General features: G+C 32.1%; 1 protein-coding gene across 4 annotated transcripts; it reads left to right on the top strand.

Annotated features, from left to right (window-relative positions):
* The first annotated feature begins 1,857 nt into the window (after positions 1-1,857).
* Positions 1,858-23,154, top strand: LOC145245931 (4-hydroxyphenylpyruvate dioxygenase-like protein). 4 transcript variants are annotated; one of them, XM_080107678.1, is made up of 5 exons: positions 1,858-2,746; positions 11,051-11,214; positions 14,076-14,227; positions 20,601-20,713; positions 21,969-23,154. In XM_080107678.1, exons 1-5 carry the CDS (start codon positions 2,019-2,021, stop codon positions 22,147-22,149), a joined length of 1,338 nt encoding a protein of 445 aa, XP_079963804.1. In that variant the 5' UTR covers positions 1,858-2,018; the 3' UTR covers positions 22,150-23,154. The 4 variants fall into 4 exon arrangements, with proteins under 4 accessions (XP_079963804.1, XP_079963806.1, XP_079963807.1 ...); XM_080107679.1 differs by having other exon boundaries at positions 1,885-2,746; positions 11,054-11,214; XM_080107680.1 differs by lacking the exon at positions 20,601-20,713 and having other exon boundaries at positions 1,867-2,746.
* The last annotated feature ends 1,030 nt before the right edge of the window (positions 23,155-24,184 follow it).

Raw genomic sequence — 24,184 nt, 5'->3', positions numbered from 1 at the left:
GAAATTTACAATTATTTTTATTTTGAATGTTAGAAAACCACTCGATTACCATAATGGGTATTTTATTGAAGATTGAATTTTGGGGATAATTCTATCTAATATGTTTTTACTAACTAATCCTATATCTGATTTTGAGGGGCAGATGAGTCTAATAGTAGGGGTTTATATTAAAGCCTTGTTTGTGGTCTTTTAAAGTAAATCTCGGGGTATCTGGTACTATTATTTTTGTGTATTTATCTATTTTAAGTTTAGTCAAAATATTTTTTGTCTTGTTATTTATTCCATTTAATGCTGACTTATTGTTTTATAATGTTTATTAAGTTCCTTATATATAAGATTTTTATACTGTATATAGTCCATTGTGTAAAAATTTCTAGTTTTATCTGCCGGTACTATCAGTTTATTTTGGTGGCTTTTTGAAATAGATTTCGAAAATTTATTTATTTTTTTAAGGGTTGGAGTGAAATATTTTTTTTTTTTAATTTAATGTTTTTAATCAGGTAAATCAAATCAATTTTCTCAGTGTCTTTGTTCTTTTTAGGGTTTAAATCACGTTGTCTTGTTTGAAAGAATCCCAACTATAAGCTATTTTGAAAGAAATTTTTTTTTTTTTAAGAATTTGGTAAAAAGTTAAAATGACCACTCCAAGAATGGACCTCTTGCAAAATTTGACAGAAAATAATGTGTCATATTATGCACAGACAAAACTTCTTGGACTAGCAATGCCATGTCTTTTTGGAAATTTTTTTCCGACGCTAAAATAGGACATTACTGTGGTATTCGTTTTCAGTATACTCGTAAACCTGTAAAAGTTTTTATCGAGTTGGAAAGTAAAAATTTATCCTAACTCTTTTTAGATGGGTCACGTGAAAGAGATGGCCACAGTGGGGGTTAAATTTAGTAGAATCTTGTAATTGAAAACTGATCCATGACGATAAAAGTGATAAAAATGTTTTGTTTTTTTTTTCAAGTTTTTTTTTAATCGATGAGATTAGCGAGAAAAAAAGGGGGGGGGGGTAAATTGAGGAATTTAGGGGGGGGCAATCTTCTAAACGTCCGCCAGATAGTGAATTTTTTAGTTATCAGTTTAGTCACGTTGACACCACGGTTTCCATCTGTTCACCGAAGTTAAGCGACATTGAGGCTGGTCAATACTTGATGGGTGACCATTTCGCGCTTATTAGTTACTAGAACGACGAGTACAACGAACGCCTTAAAAATCGTTAAGGGATGCTTGTTACGGCCCAAAAGCCGTAAATAAAGATATTCTCTACATAATATCGAATTTTATGCGGCTGTGAAATAAAAATTCAACATGAGAGGACTTGTTAATTCGTGGCCGCAAAACGATTCAGTTTTTTATGATATGGTTTGCTCAAGGGTTTTCTTTTAACAACCGGTAATTATTAAAGCATACACCGCCGGCCCCATCAGACGTGGAGCGTGTTTTAACAAATATCAGACCACATGGAGTCTATCTATTGAATAATAAATTCTTCGTGCGTGTGTGTGTGTGTGTGTGTGTATGTATATATATATATATATATATATATATATATATATATATATATATATATACGCACGCACGAAGAATTTATTATTATTATTATTTATTATTATTATTTATTATTATATATATATATTAGTTAACTGACATGATTTAGCATTGTGATTTTGCTCCTAAAATAACCAAGAAAAGTTTGTACTTTCTTTTTGTATGTAAAAATTGGAAAGCAAACGTTAAAGGGCCAAAACAAGTCTGTTAACTCTTTATACATAATTTAATAAGCTAACAAAATAAATTTTAAAAAAAACGGTTCTGAAGCATTTAGGTCCCTTTTTTTCGTGCTGAGTGCTGCTGCTGCACTCTAGTTTCAGCTGAAAAGTCGGGAGCCGTTTTACGTCCAGCTTTTTTCCTTTTTTTTTTTTTAAAAAAAAAAAAAAAAAATTAAATTTATCCATTAAAAATAATTTTCTCCAGAAGAAAAAGAAACAATCCTTAAAAGAAGAAGAAGAAAATGCCTAATCTAATGGAGCAGCAAGTTGTCCACCATATCGAAATCTTGATTACAAAAGACGGGCATGGATTTATGAAAAAATTCTGCTCGCAGTACGGGTTTCGACTTTCGGCTTACAGAAAAACTAGTTATTGTCAACAATGGTTGGTGGCCGATCAACAAATTAAATTCCTTATCACTTACGCGACCCCAACTTTAAAAAAAGAATGCGATAATGAAACCAATAATAATACAAAAGAACACTGTGATCTGCTTATGAGAACAGACCCTTACGTAACTTGGTCCACAGTTTGCGAACATCCAGACGACAAGACTGAATCGGCACTATTCGACTCTTCTTGCGACAGAAAAACTCCGAGCTCCGTTTTTAATGTTTGCCTGGCCGTAAATAACATCGAGCAACAGGTGGAACGTCTCCAAAACTGCGGCGTCACTTTCGTACGTCCTCTAGAGACTATTTCTGATGAGAACGGTTGGGTCACTCTGACCACAATTCGCTCTTGTGTTGGCAATGTCGTGCACACATTGATAGAAAGACGGAATTATCGGGGACGATTTCTGCCAGGCTTTATTTCGAAAAGTGATTGTGAAATCGCGGACGAGAAGGAAAAATCGTTTCTTTACACAAACTTTGACCATGTTACCTTTGCTGTGTGCTCTGGTACGTCGACGAGTGTTATTCGGTGGTATGAACGATGTTTTGGTATGTCAAGATTTAACATTAATCGGTAAGTCATCCTTTATATTACACGGTACTCATGCACTTATTGATCCGTGCTGAAATAATAATGTTATTATTTAAAAACCCCATTCTTAACATGGGGAGGGGAGGGTGTTTTGTAGCCTACCTATTCTTTTAACCTTACAATTGAATAAAAAAAAAACATCATAAAACTTTAATTAAACTTGGAAATACGATTTTAAAAAATAGCGCGAATCAGTAAGTGCATTAGCACCTATTACACACACACACACACCCACACACACACACACACACACACACACAGTACTTTTGCAAAATAGTACGGACCGTGCTGAAATAATACTGTTATTCTTTGACAGAGGGTGGGGTTTGCGGCTATTCTGTACTTTCATCTAACAAGTTTTTGATAAACAAAAGATACCACGAGAATTGAATTGAATATGAAAATCCTATCTAAAAAAAAATAGCACAGTCCATATTCTGCACCCTCCCCCCCCCCAAAAAAAAACTTCCTAATAGAGGCTCTTTCAGTTTTTATGTAGCGATTTTGGTACTGTTTAATCAAGACATTGAAAAAAAATTATATTATGTGTACTTGCTATGGAATAAAGTTTTCATACAAAAAAAAACACTTAACTTGATTATTTTGATTGTTTGTTTTTTGCTTCTTTTTTTTACAGAGGAAAATCAAATTTTAATGAGATCGATCGTGTCGCGTCCATTTTGCCTATTTCGCGGACGATGAGGGAGCTACCTTTAAACGAAAAATTATTATCAAAGGACAAAATGAAAAAGGATTTAAAAATGACATAGATAAATATTTTAATTTTTTTTTTTTTTTTCACTTATTAAAATAGAGTTTCTAAGTATTTTTTCTGCCCATGTTTCAAAATAATCTCGTCAAATTTTGACAAACTTTAAGCGGTGATTAGAGTTATCTCCCCTGATGTCCCCCTCATCGACCGCGAAATACGCAAAATGGACGCGACACGATCGATCTCATTATCATTTGATTTTCCTGCGTAAAAAAAAAAAAAAAAAATGCTTGATCAAATTCAGTGATTTTTTTTTTGTATGAAAACTTTATTCCATAACGAGTACATACAATATATTTTTATTTTTTTTAATATTTTCATTTTTTTAATGTCTTGATTAAACTAAACAGGTACCGCGATTTTTTTTTTTTTATTATTTATTTATTTTTTATTATTATTTATTTATTTATTTTTTTTTTTTTGCCTCTTCGGAAAACTGAGCTTCTACTATTTTTTAGACGATTACGTGTGGCAGGTGGCACTCTTTAAAACTTGGCGAACAGAAGAAAATATTAATTTAGAACTTAGAATAGGGGATCAGTTTCGCATATAAATAGAACGTAAACTGGTCCATTTTCGGATCATTCTAATGTTTTAGATCTGTTAAACAAACTGTGTGTGTGAGGGGCGACTTAGTGTTACTGGTGGTGGTTTAAGAAAATTAAATGGTTTGGTTAACTAGGTGTATCAGAAGCGGCCATTAAAAATGCGTGATAAGAACTAATAATTCAACTTACTATCTTTCGAAGCTTATAACTACTTGAAAAATGTAATTCAAACCCTAATTTTTTTTTTTTTTTAATTAAAGGAGCAAAGACCAAATTAAAAAAAAATAACAGGTTTAATAGCAAATTATGCAATATTTGTTTTTTTTTTAATCGGGTTTCTTTAAAAAAGATCTAAAGAAAATCAACATATTTTGACTTGCTTCGATAAATATATGTATATATAAATGCCAAAAAATCACTTACCTATAAAAAATACTATTAAATGTGTTTTCCATTCTTCATTGTTAAGAATTTATCCATATTTATATTTTAAATTCCATGTATTTTTTAAATAAAAGGATTTTTTAAAGCGAGGGTCATAGAAAATTGCATTTTCATAACGCATTTTGCGCCATAAGCTTAAAGGCTGCTGCTGCTAATTTGGAATTTATCAAATACGGATTCATCAAAGGGGCATAATTAATGTCTCTTTTTATTGCGTGCTGTTAACCAAAATTAATATTTTTGGTTCTCCATAGTTAAAAAAAAAAACACACATTCACTTATAAGTTTTCCCGTTAAACAAAAAATTCCAGTCAACCGATTTTTTTTTTTAATTTTCCGCATGAAATACACGAGATTTTGATTACTATATCTTATTTCTACTTCATCGACTGGATTTTTTTTTTTAAATATCTAAAAAAAAAAGAAAACATTGAATGAAATAGAAAAAATTGCCATCAGCGTCCGGTATTTACTTGACGATATAAGCATAACATGAGCTTTCATTTAAAAAAAAAAATCAACGTGGTTTTTATAAAAAAAGGTTTTACACTTTGGACCTTTTTTTTTTGTTTTAAATTAGAATATTTTATTTATTGATCTTTTATCTTCAATTTGTGATATATAAAACTTTGGTGAGTAAATTAAATATTTAATTTTTAATAGACATTTCAAAATGGGGGAGTGAATTTAAAAAATAACGTTTGTCTAAAATATTATATTCGGTTTATTGGAAAGAGCATAAAATTTCACATTCACCCTGAAAATATCATAAAAATTGAACCAATAGAAAATTTTAATAGATTTTTAAAGTTTAAAAATTGAAAAAAATTTCACTCACAAAATTCAATTGATTTCATACGTAAAAAAAATGGCTGCATGAACGCGCACCGGCACTTTGTAAACAGTTTTTTAAAAATTAAAAAATAATATTCTGTTATTTTTTAAACAACTTTAATAGTTTATTTTGGAAGTATATTCCATACAGAAAATAAACAACATACTTTAAAAAGAGAAATTACGAGTTTTTTTATATTTTATATGCAGTTTTCTGTTAGGGGTGTCAAAAATTCCCCCAAAATTCTGATACACCTATTGGTTAACTGCCTTAAAAGCTAAAATGGCATTTTAGCTCTTAATTTCTGGGCCATTTTAAAAATGGTTTAGAAATGAGAATAATTTTATGTTAAATTTATATTCGAAACTGACCCTCACTCTAGACTTGAAATTAATTTTCCGGTGATTGTCCAAAATTAAATTCAATTTAAAAAGATTGTTATGGTTAATGTATCCGTCACCGAATGAAAATGTCATAATCCAAAAGTTATATAAATTGATCAAGTAATTTTTTTTTTTTGGGGGGGGGGGAGTTGTTAAAAGTTCACAAATAGATATTTTTAAATATGTAGTTTTAAGCAAAAACAACAGTATTCACTTAATTGTCAAGTCGAAAATAGTATTATATAAAATACTGTGAAAATTTATCATAGTTATGGAAATTGGGGGAAATTGCATTTTCACTAGACGTGAACACCTTGAAGATTGCAATACAGGGGACATACTTATCTCCCTTTACACCCCTTTAATGGCTGACATACTGTTTTAGACCATAGTCATCCTTTTTTTTTTACTAAAAACACAATAGCACTTGTACTCAATAAATTTTCGTAATTTTGGAATATATTACTATTTTGGACATACAAGTAAGTACTCTTGCCTTTGCTTAAAACCTATATTTTTTTAATGGATCTGTTGACTATCTTAACAGGCACCGTTTATTATTTTCATTTTTTTACAAGAAGAAATCAAATTTTAGGAATAAGCGAGAGTTCGGGTTTTGATTTAAATAAAGGGAGGCAATTCCATTCAAACTGCCGAGATCACCTTTGTAATAGATACAATTTACTATTAAAGTCGCTAAAAGTCATAAAAATGATTTTCTATTAAAAAAAAAAAAAAAAAACTGCAGATATGCAGTTTTGAGGTTATAAGGACGGCCTCTAAGCCTTACATGAATAAAAGGGACAGTTTTTTAAATTAAACCATTGCGTTATATATTGTAGCAGTGTGTTTCAAAACACTTCCACTTGGATAAAGAAAACACAATGGCAGCATTTTTCACCAAAAAAAATATTAGCCACACAATCAGCATGTGCGACTTGCCTGCTGTTCATGTGCTGCTCACATGTGTCTATGCGCGTAGGTGGATGTTATGTCCATTTTTTTTTTTTTTTTTTTTATCCGCTAACGAAAAAAAAAAAAAAATTTGATTTTTTTTTTTCAAATAATTAATTTCCATAGACTTTTGATTCCAAACTGAATTGAATATAAACACAATCCAATGTACATTTGAAACGCTTTTAATCCTGATTGATTCAGTGGGAAATTAATTCTATTCATTTGTTTTTTACTGAGAAGGTCGTCTGATATAACAACACATTTCCATGAATATAGCACGTCTGCAGCCAAAAAAGTCTTAATGTGGCCAAGGAGCGGGAAACCTCCCAAATGCAACTTTGACGCTTCCAGTCAAGTCGACAACTCAGCAGTAGTTCAAACAGCTCTTTTCAGGGCTACCTTTTCCACAATACTTATGCAAACCACAAACTACTTCTATGCAACTATTACTGCCTGCCTGCTCTCTAAGACTATCCTTCAATCAGCAGCCTCCAGCCTCCTGCAGCCCTCCAGCAAGACTCAGCACCTCCTGCAGCCTTCCAGCGCCTCCTGTAGCCTTCAGCACCTCCTGAAGGATTGGCGAGGGGAGGGATCATAGATTGGGGCTCAGTCAAACACTTGCCATGAAAATAGTGATAGAACAAGCACAGGCTCACAATGTCTCTTCTGTGGGAAAAGAAAAAGGCATCACCTACTAGATTACAAAGTCTATTTTGAACTCTGTCAAGGTACGATAGGATGCTTCAAGCAGCTCCTGCCCAGATGTGGCAACAGTATTCAATCCTAGGATATACTTGGCTTGGCTCTTATACAGATATATATGCTTCAGCAGTGAGATATCTACTGGAGCGTAGAATGCTCCAACAATTTTTCCAACGACCTTGGCTACGGATTTGATGTATATGCACCATTTCAGATCAGGAATGAAGGTCATTCCAAGAAGTTTGTCTAAACATGGGGCATCCTCAAGGTGACAGCCGTTCATTTCAATAGGGGTCAGATGTGTGTTTGACGGGATTCCCTTCTTAAACACTAAATCAGCGGTTGGCTTTCTTATGATGAATAGACATTGGCCAGAAAGGCTGACCTCCCCACCACCATCCTAACACTGTTTAATGGTTTAAGAAATGAAAGAAACTTAGTTGAGGGAATTGCTGCACCTGACACCCCTCCCCCATCGGTATGAATTTTTTTTTTCTAAAAACCTGGAGCAGAAAAGTTTTTAAATTGATTGTCTATTGGTTATCAAGTTGCAGTCAAAGTTGAAAATACCCAAGTTGCATCCAAAATGAAAGACAATTACCTCCCTTCTTTACCTACGAAAGATAGGAAAAGTTTCTGTGTATACCAGTTTTTGAGGAAAAATATATAGTCTTAGCGTTAACCCCATATTGTGAATATTTTGTGTTAAATTCCTTTCATTGGTGAACAGTCCAGATAATGCCAGATCATAACTCTCTGATTAAACAAACAGTGTGAGGGAGGTACTCTCCAGTCAGTGAAGTTTATCAATCTCACCAAAATTCTACAAGAGGGTGGCCTCCATCAGTGTTGGCACCCATGAGTAGAGTAAAAAATTTGGCAATGTCATTTATGTCGGAGATATCAGCTCAGAACCCTGATATTAATCTAGAAAATGAAATTTTATGTTCAATCTGTATGGAAAGGTACAATTTAATATTTTAAAAGTCCCTAAGATTTAGTCTTTTTTTTTTTTTTTTCTAGAATCAAAATCATATAATCGATTTTGATTAAACTGGGGATAGGGATTCTATGCATAAGGTTTATTAGCATTATAGTTTAGTTTACTAGTTTTGTTTGATGGTATGTCAACTCTTTTCATGTTATTTAATGGCAAATCCAGTAATTTTAGAAAAAAAATTTTTATATGACAAAGTTGTATTTTCTTTTTGAATAAATAGAAAAAAGGGTTTTTATATGAATATCAGTAAACAAAAAAACACAAATTCATAGGAATATAGATATATATATAATGTGATGGTACGATTCCAATATTCTTCCCAGTTTCAATACAATTACCGATTCTGTTCTAAAATCCCGATTTTGATTCAGATTTTTTTTTTAATTTCTAATATAGAGTTGTTTTGAGGGGGATAGTTATCGCAATAACCATGAATTATGTACATATAATTTTCTTACCATAGAAATACACTTATGAAGATGATCTATCGATTTTAGTTTTATCGTCAGTTTAACATCAATAAATATTTATCATTTCGTCATTAATATGAGCCATGGAAAATTGAGTTTTAACCAAAAACACAATATAAAAATGAAAAGGATTGTTTTGGCATCAGAAAATTTTTACCCAATTCGATATCCACTCAGATACCCTAAAAACTTCTGGTTTTTACGATTCCTGATTCTGATTCCGATTAATCGTCCCAACACTAATATATTTGAAACAAAATAAGATGTCTCTTTTGTTTTGGCTCCTGGATATAACCTAAAACTATATCTGATGGTGAGGCCCTACCTTGCGGGCCTTGGGGAGTGTGGAGCCACCCTTTAATTGCCATTGCTCCCAGGTCCACTCTGACCTGGAGTGGTAGTACCTGTTAGGGTCCCAACTATGGGTTAAATAGAATCTGACTTAAAAAAAAAAAAATATACTCCATTAAAAATCGTTCCTCAAAATAAGTAGATTCGGCATTAAATAGCCTGAAAAAGGTTGATATGCCATAAAACAAAAACAACCAACCAACCATCTTTTGTTTTCGTGGAGGGGAATGTTTATTTTCTGATTGTCATTTTTAAAGTGAGTATCTCATGTTTTTAATTTACCATTCTTATCTCTCTTGAGTACCTTCTTTTTATTTTGTTTTGAACACTGTGTTGGTTTTTACTGGTATTTGATTGTCTCTGATGAGCAACCTGATAGACTAAAAACAATTTTTTGTTTTTTTGTCATGATCTGCAAAATGTGCATATATTTAAGATGAAAATTTAGGCATTCACTGAAAATACAAAATAGACAAAAATAATGACTGTGAACTGATTCTTTCTTTTGGTCATTGAAATGTAACTAACATATATATATATGGCTTTGTCAGCTAACTATAGCTGCGCAAAGTCTACCTGGAAATACTTAAAACTAAAACTTTGAATAATAAAGATGTCATTCATAATAAAAATATAGTCCCGCTCTTATGATTAAAAAAAATACATTGTGTGTTTGGCTTTCAAAAATTTGCAAATGTTATTCAAATATCAACAGTGTTTCAAAAATGAAACTACATTTTCATTACCTCAACACAAGTAGCCATCATAATCTCATATTTTAATTTAAACTTTGACTGTTAACACCACTGTAATGGATTTCTATCACTATGAAACTAATGTCTTAGTAAGAAGACAAAAAAAAAAAGGAAAAAGAAATTGATGATTAAGAGATTAAGACACCTTTCATCAAAAGTTCAAGTTTTTAAAGTAAATATTTTTTTAAATCACATTGTTTGCCTTGGAAATTTTTCTGAATGTTATTTCATTCATAAGTTTCTTTTAAATATGAGATAAAAACTTTTGTATTCGTTCAACCATATAAATAGATGGACATTAACATTTTGGTAACTTTTAATGCAGATTTATTTATCATTGAAATAAGATATAAAGAAATGAAAATTAAGAAGAAATCAATTCATCTGAACGATGGTGTGTGTAGAAATGTATAGGAACGTTTTAAAAATCAAGTCAGTCACCATAAAGAAAAGTCAGTGAAACATTTATGCTTAAATCAAGATAATCATTGAATTTAAAAGTAATTTAGAAAATTTAAACAGTGTTGCAAGATCATCTTTTTCCCTTTCTCTAGGAAGTTTTTATGCGTCATCAATATATTTTTCAGTGTCACAATTTGTTTGATTTAAATTACCTCCCTTATAAATTAACAACAGTATTTTATTAAAGGTTTTTGTAATTTATCCTTTTTGATGAAATTACTTTAATCAATTACTGTTAATATTGAAAAAGAAAAAATTGCATATATATAAAGGTAAAAAGAGGAAAATAAAATTACAAATGAATAACACCTAACATTAATTTAGTGTAAACTGTTTTAAAAAAAGTTATGCAGATTAGGCATACAAATAATTATGATTGAGTATTTGGTCTCTACTATACATAGAGTATTTCAAAAGACTGTTTTATTATTGAGTTAAATAACAGTGAACCATTTTAATAGTAATATGGGTGTGATAGCTGAAAAATAAACCTTTATATTTTTTCATTCAAATTCATAAAACTTCCACAAATACTCCGACTAATAATGTATAATCCAAGTTGATCTTGTACAACTTATTTGTCTTTTTATTGTTTTGTTTTTATTAGTAGTGAAGACAAGATGGAAGATTATGTGATTAACTTACCAGGAACTGCTCTGCGACTGAGTGCCCTCGAATACTGGAAATGTGCTGAGACGGGTGTGTGCAGCAAAAACACTGATGGGTCAACCAATATCCTCTTTGTGATTGCAGAAAGTCTGCCAGGATCAGGTAGGATTAATGTGTGACATAGTATGGGGATTGTTCATTGTGAACAGAAATGGCCGTTTGTCTTATTGGCAATTTATAGTTGGCTCATTAAATAGTGATGTGCTCATTAGTGGTGATAGTAGCAATTGGTTCTTTCTTCATTATTCCCTTCATGGCTGGAATAATTATTAAATGCTTTCTCTGTTAGCTGCAGAATATGGACTAAGATGGCTGAGTGTCCTTCAAGCTTTACGATCCTGAGTCAAGGTGTTCATTTGGTTTATGTTCATGTTTGTCCATTCACAGCCGTTGTCTATCTTTTCTTTTGTCTACCTTTCAACTGGCTTCCTTGTATAATGCTTTCGATGCATATTTTGCATAGCTTTACATTAGAATGTTTGACATGACCAAAAATCTCCAGATTTTACATTTGATGACAGAATGGGATGCCAATGAGTTTTCTGCAATGATGATGTACCCAGATAGTTTATGATCAGTAATGAAGCATATGATGTGTCTTTGGAAATTTTCTACTTTCTAGTGTAATTATACGGTCAAGTTGACACCTTCAAATCTGTATTAGACTAATGGAAGAACATATCAACATAGCCTTGAACCCCTGGAGGGGCATAGGCCATCCACAACAGCCCACCAGCATCCACGGTCCTGGGCGATTCGTTCAAGCTCCCCATAGGAGTAGCCAGTTTGCTTGGTGTCCACCTCCATCTCTCTTCTCCATATGTTCTTTAGTCGACCTCTTTTCCTCTTAAAAGGGTTTTCAGCATTGAAGTGTCTTTTCAGCTTTGACACCAGCACATATTTTCTGCAGGTGCAGGACCTTCCTCTCTCAGAACCGGAGCTTCTCGGGTTTTTGTAGATGCTTTTGTAACGAGGAGTTCTTTTTGTATGGGGTGAGGGGCTGGCCCCATGCCCAACTTTCCAAGAAGGTAGTCTTAGTCTGGCCTCTATCCATCAACCTGTCTGGCATGAGTGGCTCTACTAGGAGACGAATCTCCTGCTGGCTTAGCTCTTGGGGTCACTGAGACACCCAAGCTTCCCAACCAACACCAAGGCTGCACTCCCTTTTGGGAAGAGGAAGGGCATATGTGTTATAAATTTTTACTTTGATTTTATGCATTTAGAAATTAGGTCGGTTTTTGTGAAGGCAGCCCAATTAAAGCCGAGTCTGTGATATTTACAGCTGTCTGCCCATCATTAATAATAAAGATAGCTTGTGCTCAAAGTAAACGAATTCTGTAACTTGTTTAATTTGTTTATGCTGATATTAAAATGAGTTTGTTTTTTATCAGTGGTTTTGCATTAATAGAAGCAATTAAAAGAACAACAAATAACTCAATTATTTGCTCTGGGATTTGCTTTTATTTCTTAGAGTAATTTACAGCAAGTACATCCCGATGAATTGCTTCTTCCTCTTCTAAGCCCCATGGGATAGTGGAGGTGCCTAATTTCACAGAGACAGGAATTTTTTAGTCTTTTTGCCACATACTTCCTCCCGTTACTTAACTTTTGGTTCACATCAGCATAATTTAACTGCTGATGGAAATTTCCAGTTATCTTCTTAACTAAACTTACGTGGAATTTTTCCACTTTTAACCTTATTTTTACTTGTCCATATTTAAATATTGCTACAAATTGACATAGTTTTGCTTTGACAAACAAATGTTTATTGACTTATTAGATAAATAGCTGTTTATGTATTAATCAGTCATCACTTATGAAGGCCTAAAAGCCACTAGAGTATTAATCTTAATGAATTTGTCAGGTTGTCAGTGAGGATTGGTAACAATGGTTGAAACTGGATAGAATTTGATTATTTAAGAGAACAGCTCAATAAGAATTTGTTAACATATGTGTACCCTTAACTGCTGATCCCAATGCTGTTTGTTATAATTTTCTATTACTTTCATATCTAATTGTTCTGTCCATGTTGTCGTCTCTCACATTAATGACTGCCAAGGGGGTGAATGCTGGCTTACAAACACAAAATAATAAACAGCACAAATTCACAAGAGAAAACACAAACTAACATATTGTATTTAAATTAGTTGTGCCTTGAATGCATGATAAAGGATCCCCCAAACATTGCTTGTTGACAGCTGTCTGTCAAGGCATCTTTGTCATCAGTTTATTTAATCTGCTAAACCTCTTGCAAGATCTGTTCCAAGCCACAATTTGCTGTCCACTATCCCAGACTGAAAATCATTCTAAAACTAACTCTGACTCGCAAATTTATTGCCTCAAAATCGACTGATAAGCAGAGACTGACTCTTCCTCTCAAGCACTCCCAGCTGACTAACTATATCATTTGTAACCATTTTCCTGTGAATCACTTTCTAACACTCTGGGTTGATATCGCACAATCGCTGTAAATAATTTTCTTTTCTTCCTCTGAAAATCTGGAGGTAAATGGAACTTCCATGAGCAGAGTTTCTTTCCTAGAAATATTCATATGTAAAACGCAATATCTTGTGCTTGCTTCACAGTTGACGGCAACATGCTCATTTCCAAATCCAATGTTAACAAAATTTTGTTTAGCCGTCCTCTCAAATAATTACATTTTGACCAATTTCAATCCTTAAGGTGTTTGTCACACCATCCATCTGATATGTTCATTTACCCTTATCCTTGAGTGGCCTTCTGATCTGGATAGGCAGTTTCTCATTAATACAAAAAAGATTTTAGTTTGTAAAAATTTTTTATTTAATTTACTTAAGGGACGGATCTCTTCTGAAGTGTGATGTACATTCAGGTTAGTTTTTAAAAACTGCAATTTTTATTCCAAACTTCAACAGAGTTAAATTTTGAAGGGATTTTTCTTTTTCTAAATTTACCAATAATCTTTTATCTTCTTTAATTAATAGCTTCGAATCAAGTGGAAACATTTTTGAAGGAACATGGAGGTCCCGGTATCCAACATGTTGGTCTGCTTACCAACACCATGTTAAATACAATTGAGTGGCTTAAAGGTCAAGGTGTCCCCTTTGTAGAGCCACCATACACTTATTATAAAGAGGTAATTATAATCCAGTTATTTTCTCTTTCAAAAACACAGGATTTCTTCTTTTTGCATCTTTGAAACATGTTTTTTTTTTGTGTCTTTGAAACGTGTTTTTGCATCTTTAAAGCATGTTTTTATTGTCTTTTAAACATGTTTTTTTTTTGCATCTTTGAAACTTTTTTTTTTTTTAAACATGGTTTTTTGGCATCTTTGAAACGTGGGTTTTTTTAATCTTTGAAGCACGTTTTTTAATCTTTGAAGCATGTTTTTTGTATCTTTGAAACATGTTCTTTTTCATCTTTGAAACAAGTTTTTTTTTTTTTTTTGCATCTTTGAAACAAATTTTTTTTTTTTCATCTTTAAAACGTGTTTTTTTTTGTCTTTGAAATGCGTTGTTTTTTTTTTTGTCTTTGAAACGTGTTCTTTTTGTTTAAAGTAGTGGCCATCGTTATACTCGTAAGTGTGCATATTTCTGCCATAATTAATATACTCGCTATTCCATAGCTAGCCTTAACATATATTGATCAAGCGGATCACAGGTAGTCTAGCAATAAATAAGAATATCCATAAACTGAATTTTTTAAAATAAATATGTTTATTTCTATATGTCTTTTTTTTTTTTTTAAATGAACATGTCTTTATTTATGTTTTTTTTTTTAATAAATATGTTTATTTGTCTTTTTAAGAAAATGTTTATTTACAGAAATAATACTGAAAATAAAATATCCTAATATAATAATAAATCAATAAGAAAATGAATGTATATTAAAATAATTAAAAAACGAATTTTTTACAGATAATAATTGATTTAATAAATTGAATAAAATAAATGAATTTTTTTACAGATAATGAATTGAATAAAATAAATAAATTTTTTACATTATAATAAATTTAATAAAATAAACGTAATTTAACTAGCTACAACCACTATAAACAATTCCTCTTACTCTCTATCTGTTCCTAAATGAAAATTCTATGAGCAGAGCATTCTTCCTAGAACTGCTCATCTCTGGAAGACAATACTACAGAGCTGTTTTCCAGTTGGCTATACTATGGTCATTTTCAAGTCCAACATAAACAAGTTTTTGATCAGCCGTTCTCTAAAATAAATTAACTTGTACAATTTCCACCATCACTGATCATCAGTGTTGTCTCACCTGTTTGCCTTCATTTCTGCAATTCTTCACATTTCGAGTCATGAACTGATCAACCAACTGACAATGCTAGCATAACAGTACCTCACCACTCAGGGGAGGTAATAACTAGTGAGAAGTTTGCAGAATTTCACAATGCGTTGATTGTCTTTTACTCAAGCTAGCAATAAAATATTAGTTTATATGATAGTTGTACGTATACTACACCACCACCACCCCCCTCCCTTCCAGAGGAAGACGTAATGTCTTAGAGGATATTATCATGACAAACAAACATATGAGGGGCTTTCCAAAAGTAATGCCTGCTATTCTTTTAATTTCATCTAAATGAATCAGAGGGGATTGCAAATGGCATTATTATGATGCCTGAACTTATGCATTCATGACTTGGAATTTTCATCTCTTTGTCGCAGATACTGACAATATGAAACTCTTAAGAAAGCAACCCCTGTCATAAACGTGTCAGAAGCAGATGTGCATCATTGAATTTCTGGCAAAAATGCATTGAGAATGGTGGTGACTATGTAGAAAAATCAATCCTGGAGCACAAAGGGTTGCTTGTTTTAATGTTATCACTCTCGTCTTTGTAGCTCTTCAACTTTTTGAGATAAAAAAAAATAGGAGGCTTTACCTTTGGAACAATCCTCGTATAATACTACTTCACCTCCACAAAGGAGAAAGTAATGTCTTGGAAGATGATCTAATGACAACAGAACAGTTACTACATTACAGTCCACCCCCCACCCTAACCCCCGCAAAAAATAGAAAGGGGAAGTAATTTCTAGAAGGAAGGTATCATGACCACAGAACAGATACTAAACACTTCACCCACCTTTTTAAAAAAAAAAAAAAAAAAAAAGTAAGTAATACCAGTGAGAATGATGTCATTAGAACTGATTTTACACTAAACCCCCACCCCACTGCCACCATCCTCGAATTGAACATTGAAAGATTGTACGTTCATCTGAAATACTAAACTGGGTTGAGTATTAAAAAATAGCACACTATTATAGTTTCAGCTTCACAAAGGCGCCAGACATATTGCCACTGTTGTCACATTGCATTTATATTTCTGCATGTTTATACAATCAAGGGAGCAGGAAGGGAATTCCAAAAGCATGTGGTCTGAGGGGAAAAAGCTATCAGAGTAGAAAATCTTCTCGCATCTAGGAACCTCTACAGTGAAGGGGTGTGTATTTGCTACTAGTCAGATGGGTTGCGAATATTTTCACTGAAAATGTACAGGTGTTGTAAGTTCATCGAAGAATATTCTATGGAAGTGCCTATCTGCTTGAACTTGGCAAGCAGAGACCTATTAGGTTTGAAACTTTTTTTGGATCAAGTAAAGAATAGATACCCTGTAGCAGACGACGCCGCCTGGCGGTGACAAGCGCACAATTCAACTAACACCGGTGATTCGACCTTGACATTGGCGCAAGCACATGGCGTAAAGACGTAAAATAGCAAACATGCTCGAATATTCGCCAACGATTTTTTTTTTTAAATATATTTACAAAACTTTTGAAGATTTAAAAGAAAAAAAAATATATTTACAAAACATTTTTTTAAAAGTAAGTAACAAAACGAACGTATTTAAATAAAAGATATTTAAATAAATGGGTCTTTCTGTTTCGGATTTTTTCGACCCAGATTGATATTTATGTACCGTGTTTTTTTGTTTTTTTTAGGGGGAGGGGTCTGTGTGCGTTTTTAAGACAATTTATTATTTTTTTATTACATTTTCACCCCAAACAAGGCACATTGCCACTTTGGAGTAGGGGCTACTATCAGGGGCACAACTACTGGGGTACTATGTTTGGGCAGCAAGATGTCGGTTCACGTTACACTTGAACTTCTGCATGTCAGTACAGTTGGGGAAGCACTAAGCAGTGGCCTGGAATGGAATTCCAGAGTTTAATTATTCTTTAAAACATTAACTTCAGCGACAATTAATATATTTTTAAAATAATATTTTTAAATATTAAATTTTGACGAATATTCGCAAGCAAGATTTTTTAAAAAATACAAGATATTTAAATAAATGGGTGTCTGTCTGGGTGCGTTTTTAATATATTTACAGAACTTTTTAATAACTGTTTTATTCTTTTTATCAAACAAAAATAGAACTTTTATAATGACATATATATTATGGACTGTTTTTCAAACATCGAAATTTAAAAATTAAAGTTAGTTTTTTAAAAAAATAAAAAAGACGAGGTGTTTTGTTTTCAATTAAATTATAAACTTTATTTGAACTTTCAACAAACTTTTACAGACATAAAAATAGACTTTATAGATATTTTATAATAATTTTTTAAAATATATTTAACAAAAAGTGTTTTTTTTTTTATAATTTCATTGTTGAATAAAATTTAAAAGTGATAAATGATGAAAAAAAAATATCTCGAAAAGAAAAAACACCTTGCCTTTTCTTTTTTTTTTTTTTTTTAACTAAAACTTTAATTTTAAAATTTTGATGTTTGAAAAACAGTCCATAATATATTTCATTATAAAAGTTCTATTTTTGTTTGATAAAAAGAATGAAACAGTTAATAAATACAAAAATAAAAAAAAAAACAGTCCATTAAGTTCAAATAAAGACTGTTTGAATAAAACTTATAAAAAAGGTTCATTCTATACGTTTTTGGACATTTTTGTTTCTATGTACTTTTTTAATACAATTCAATATTTATTTAAAGTGTGATGTATGTCGGTGGTCAGTGAAGGAGAAATCCTTCTAGGCCGAGGCAATTTTTATGCATAATAAAATCACAAGTATAAACAATGGAGATTATATATTATTTTATTCACATATCTTTTTATAACTTTTATTTTTATAAAGATAAATTCTAGATAGAAATCTTTTTATAATTTTTATTTTTATTAAAAAAAAAATGCACTCAGTAAGACACCCATTTATTTAAATATCTTTTATTTAAAAAAAAAAAAATCTTGCTCGCGAATATTCGTCAAAATTTTATATTTAAAAATATTATTTCAGAAATATTTAATTGTCGCTGAAGTTAATGTTTTAAGGAATAATTAAATAAATATTGAATTGTCTTAAAAACGCACCCACTCCAAAAGAAAAACACACAGTACATAAAAATCAATCTGGATCGAAAAAATCCGAAACAGAAAGACACCCATTTCGTTAAATATCTTTTATTTATTAAATACGTTCGTTTTGTTACTTACTTTAAAAAATGTTTTGTAAATATATATTTTTTCTTTTAAATCTTCAAAAGTTTTGTAAATATATTAAAAAAAAAAAAAAAAAAAGAAAAGAAATTGCTGGCGAATATTCGAGCATGTTTGCTATTTGACGTCTTTACAAACACCCGACGCCATGTGCTTGTGCCAATGTCAAGGTCGAATCACCGGTGTTAGTTGAAATGTGCGCTTGCCACCGCCAGGCGGCGGCGTCTGCTACAGGGTATCTATTCTTTACTTGATCCCTTTTTTTTTATACTCTATACAAGAAGAAGAGATTAGTGATTGGTGCACCAGCCCAGATGTAGCAACAATACTCTGAACGAATGGTGGCTTTGTAGAGATGTACGATACTGGCAGGTGTTTGTGAGTCATTTGGCCTCCAAGCTCATTCACTATTCTAGTACACACCTTTTCAGCATGAGATCTACTTATGACATGTCTAAGTCTAAATGATCTACCACCTACTAAAAATGCAAAACACATTTATAAATATATTGTAAATTATTTTTATATCTACAGTATATACAAGTTTCATTACTGCGTCAACCTATATTGTACAGTATAGCTCTGTACATTTTTTGTCATTACTTTACACTGGTGACTTGCATTAGATGGAATCAGTCAGGGATGCACAGTTCAGACAGTAGCTGCTAATAGCCAGTCTCCAGCAGACTTATAGATGCTTATTAGTCATGATAGAGCAGTATTTGGACTTAATGATCTTCATGTGGGAAAAGGCAGACTCAGATAAATAATTGAATCCAAATAATTCAGTTAAGAAGGTAGCACATTTCTTGATGTTGGAGTCCTATGTGAGTAAGTTCCAGAATTTTCCATGAGCTCTGGACTTCAGTTGAATGTCGGCTTATAGTGTCAGAATCTTATCCCTCACTCCAGAAGAATTCAGGTGAAACAGTGTTGCATTTTTCAATGCGAGCGAAACAACCTCAGAATCTTCCTGGAAAGGGTAGCGCATGTAAGTAGCGATTGGCTCGAGTAAAGCAAAGTCTTGAAAGCATTTGTCAAACTCTGACGGACAATTGTCAATTTGTTTTATCTAATGTGCACTCTCATGCTGCGCACATGATTGTTCTTGTGTCTCCAGCTTTGCCACAAGGTTCTGAAAGTTTGCCAGTGCCAACGTTTTTTTTTTTTTTTCAATACCATGCGATCTGTCCATAATGCCTCTGCAATCGACCAGTCAATCACAATCGACGTAATGGGCACCCCTGTTCTAAAATCTACCCATTACGTCTGTGCCAGTTTGGTTCACGATGCAACAAGAAATACTTATTTTTTTATGTGGACAAGCATCATATGCACGCATTTTCTCATTGTAAGTAATGATTTAGGGGAGATAACTGAAAATCAAGGATGATTTTGTCGTTAAACTAATTTTTTTTTTTTTTATGAGGCAGCAAACTTTAAATTAAAATAAATCACTAAGAATTATTTTTATTATACAAATATGTTGTTTATTCCAAAGATTACGGTTTTGGCATTTATAATTTAAACACAATTTCTGGCATGCTTCCCCTCTATATCTTAAGGTATACTTTTCACAACTGTACACATTAAATTAGGGTGTATTTTGGCAATAACATTTCGAATATAGTCTTCCAAGTAGTCTATTGTGTCTGGTTTATCAGCATAAACAGAGAACTTTACATATTCCCCCAAAGAAAATAATCTAATGAGGTTAAAGCATATGAACGAAGTGACTAGTTGACAGGTCCATTTTGTGAAATTATTCATTCTTCAAATTTGGCTCTCAGTAAATTGATTATATTGCATGCTGTGTGGCATGTGGCTCTGCCCTAATGAAGCCACATAGTGAATTGCCAAACTAAGCTGAACTCAAAATAACCGATAGTTGCCAAGTTTGCAATTAAAAAAAATAGAGTTAATTTAAAATTCACCGGCTCTAAAAACATACCCTATATAATTTTTTTAAGTAAAAAAAAATTTATTGTCTTTTCTTTTCTCATCTAGATATTTTCTTTCTTTTATTGCCACAGGTTGAACCACTTATAGAAAAATTTGGTAATTTTGTGATAAATTTAGACAAGCTAAAAAAGCTTGGGATTTTAATTGATGTTGAAAATAAAGAGAACGAAGAGGAGAAACCAAGGTGAGGTAACTCTATCTGAACTTCAGACTTATTTTTTTCTTCATGCAGTAGTTTTTACCATGTTCGAATTTCAAATAAGTCTAAAAGATATTTTTTAGCAAAAGCTAATATATATATATAATTAGCTTTTTCAGCTGATATCTTATTACAAATATATTAGGAATAGAATTTTCTGGAGTTTTTATGTTTTTTGGTGTTAGACTCTAACATACAAAATCTTGAAAACATGTCTGATATTTCTGGAATCCATTATGGCTATGTAAGATGTTACCAATGTTTATTTTAAATTCAATTATGGGGGTGGGGGCTTTAAGCACTAAAATAAGTTTTTTTTTTTTTTTTAATTTTTGTTTTTGCAAACTTTACATATCTCCATTCCTTTTTACCTTTTTCTTTTCTAAATTCTTTTTTTATTCCATACGATAAACTTTCCAGCATTTCTTTTGAGGAGCATCCATTCGTCTGAGTTGTTTAGTGGTTTCCATTATTCAAAGAAACGTATAAAACATACCCTAAGGAAAATTCATGCGTTTGCTTTAAAAAAAAAAAAATAACAAAAATTTATGAGTGAATTAATTCCATCTTTTAGTTTTTGGAATAACTAATGATGTATTTTTCTATTTCTTTCTCGCTTTCATTCTTATTGATCCGATAATGTAATAAAGTTGGATGCAACTTTACTCCCTATCTTTTTAATATAAAATATATATATATACTAGCGGGAAGGGCACCCGGCTTTGCCCAGGCGTAAAATACACTTAAGTTTGATATTTTAATTTGTCCAGATTTCATATATATTGTTATAGTCATGATTTCAAGAGTAAAAAAAAAAAAGCTAGAATCGAAACTGAAACTGTAACATTCAAAGCTGGTGACGTTACCACTGTACCAACGTGACACACATATGAACCGATTGAAAATTTAAAATTAAAAATAAACTAAGATGAATTTACAAAATGTATAATGATTTTTCTTTTTACATTTTGACCACTTTTTGACCCCTTAAAAACTATTTTAGCTTAAGACCCATAAAAGAATGGTCCATAAAAAATACAATAATTTGAGGCCTCTAGCAGCGTGCTGTGACTTTTAGTTTCAGAGGAGATAGTTTGAAAATATGGAGACAGACATACAGATATATAGCCTTATATATATTAGATGTATATATATATATATATATGTTTGTGTGTTCTTATTTTTATATTCTTATGCTATTTTATGTTTAATTAATTCTTATGAATTTCTTCTTTTTCAGGAGTTTAATGCAGAAATTCACGAAACCATTGTTTGAAGAAAACACTTTTTTCTTAGAGGTGATCCAAAGAGAGGGTGCCTTAGGTTTTGGGTCAGCCAATATCATTGCCCTGTCTAAGTCTCTTCAGGTGATGTTAGATGAGAAGTCTCAGCAACTGCAGCACATCAATAGCTACACATAAACGAACGCACCAGAGAAACAGTTACGCATACATGCTTGTCCTCTTTTCATCGTATGGAAACATCAGTATGGTCTCTAAAATCATACCAAAATCTTGACTTTCTGATTCTTCATTATTAGTGGGTTTTTAACTACAAACTGTTGATAATCAAATGAACACTGTCAACAGCATGCAGAGATGAGATCGAACAGATGTCTCTCGGTCTAATTCATAATTTAACATGGCTACTTTTACTTTCTGTATCTAAACTGTATATGCTATTCTTGGAATTGATAATAAAATTTACAACGCTTTCTCTAATCCAACCATATTTGGTGTCTAATATGTGAAGGACATGACGAATGAACATATACTACACTTACAATCAGTGTGAAATCCATTCAGGATCATATCTGTGATGTGCCTTAACACGCACACACACACAGCCCCTTCTAGATAAAATTTGGCGGAATCTCATAGATGATGTCTATCAAAACAACTCGCCCAGGCTAATCTTGAACTGAAAAGGACTATCACAACTAAAATTAGTTATAACCAGCTGTGCTTGGAACACAAGAGGTACACCTAATAGGTCCTCATTGAATAGAAATTAAACAAAAGACTGTTGGACATTCATGACTGAAACTTGGTAGACAAGTCAGGCACCAAATATGGTTGGGTTGCAGAAACGATTGTGAATTTTATTAACGATTCTATGAGTAGTTAACATTTAATTTTAGTCAATCTGTACATTTCCAATCCATCAAGGCCGATCTTCAATGCTGCACTGCGTTCATTGCAAATTTCGAGTAATTTCACATCATATCAACTCCAGCATCTATCTTGACTTCATACCAAACAAGCTGAAATGCCACTATAATAGGTTTGTCTTATTCATTTTGACATTGCTGTAAAAATATGCTTTTGGCAGATAAAAATTCAACAAATGTGTTTGTATTGTCTTTATATTAAAAATAAAGAGATTATTTTTTCTCTCTTTCATAAATGCTTTCTAACCAGAACCTACATATGCAATTCTGCTTCTGTATTTATTTATGCCAATTCTTGACGCATGTTTTCATTTACTTGTTCGGGAGAATGAGATTGGTATTGTTTTGAAGCTTGATTCTTCAGGCAACAAATATCGAAAAATTGGCTAAAAACATTAATCTCCTCACTCTCCCCTGGGCACTCTTTTTCAGGGAGGGTCGCTTTTTTCGCCAATATTTTCAAAAGTCATCACCTCTTTTCGATTGACTAGCCTTAAACCCTCGCCACTTCCGGTTTGGTGATTGACACAACAGCAAAGACGTCACTTTTTTTTTTTTTTTTTTTTTTCACGTTCTTCTCCTCTGCAGTACGGGTTCGAGCCTGTCTGCCTACTACCACTTTTTTTTCTTTTTTTTTGCTCACTACACACCTCCAAACACCCAGGCAACGCCAGGCACCCAGGCTAGTTAATTATTAATTAATTAATTTTTTTTTTTTAATCCAGAAAATGCAGAAAATTATCAATAAATTGTTTATCAATAATAAAATTATTCTATATCAGATATCCAATTAATGTCCTAAAAGTTCATATAAAAATGTCTGGCTAAAAAAATTCACAAGAGTTAAGAGGAAAAATATCAAGTAGGTCAAATTCATTTTCCATATCAATGACTCTAATCTCAGCACTGCTTGATACAAAGTTGCATAGATAGAGTACTTAATCATGGTGCAAGCTCCAAACAAAGTAATTCTTTGAAGTAGTTGATTCATCCTATGGAAGAAAGGTTACAATACAAGCACATAAAGCATTGTTGAAAGCATAGATCCCTAACAAATAGATCTGGACAAATTGAAGCACTTCACTTCAAACCATTCACTTTATTCCAATATTTTTGCTATAATAATAGTATGATTACAAAAAATTGAAAGGTTCTAATTATAAACAGAGATGATAATTGACTAATTGAATGGAACCATGCTCTGCTACCAATCAATCAGAAACCGAGATCACTCCATAAAATATACAGAATCCTTTAAGAATTCTTGCACATAATTTTTTAGTCTT

The sequence above is a fragment of the Euprymna scolopes genome, chromosome 23 (genome assembly GCF_053919585.1).
Source record: "Euprymna scolopes isolate OS-2025 chromosome 23, ASM5391958v1, whole genome shotgun sequence".
NCBI classification, from domain to species: Eukaryota; Metazoa; Mollusca; class Cephalopoda; order Sepiida; family Sepiolidae; genus Euprymna; species Euprymna scolopes.
Note: the sequence above shows the minus strand (reverse complement) of the source record. Positions and strands in the feature narration are given on the sequence as shown.

Excerpts from the sequence above, each read along its gene's own strand:
- LOC145245931 (XM_080107678.1), top strand. The coding sequence starts at position 2,019 with ATGCCTAATCTAATGGAGCAGCAAGTTGTCCACCATATCGAAATCTTG. Across the intron at positions 2,747-11,050 it reads TCAAGATTTAACATTAATCG|TAGTGAAGACAAGATGGAAG; the intron begins GTAAGTCATCCT and ends TGTTTTTATTAG. Across the intron at positions 20,714-21,968 it reads AACGAAGAGGAGAAACCAAG|GAGTTTAATGCAGAAATTCA; the intron begins GTGAGGTAACTC and ends CTTCTTTTTCAG.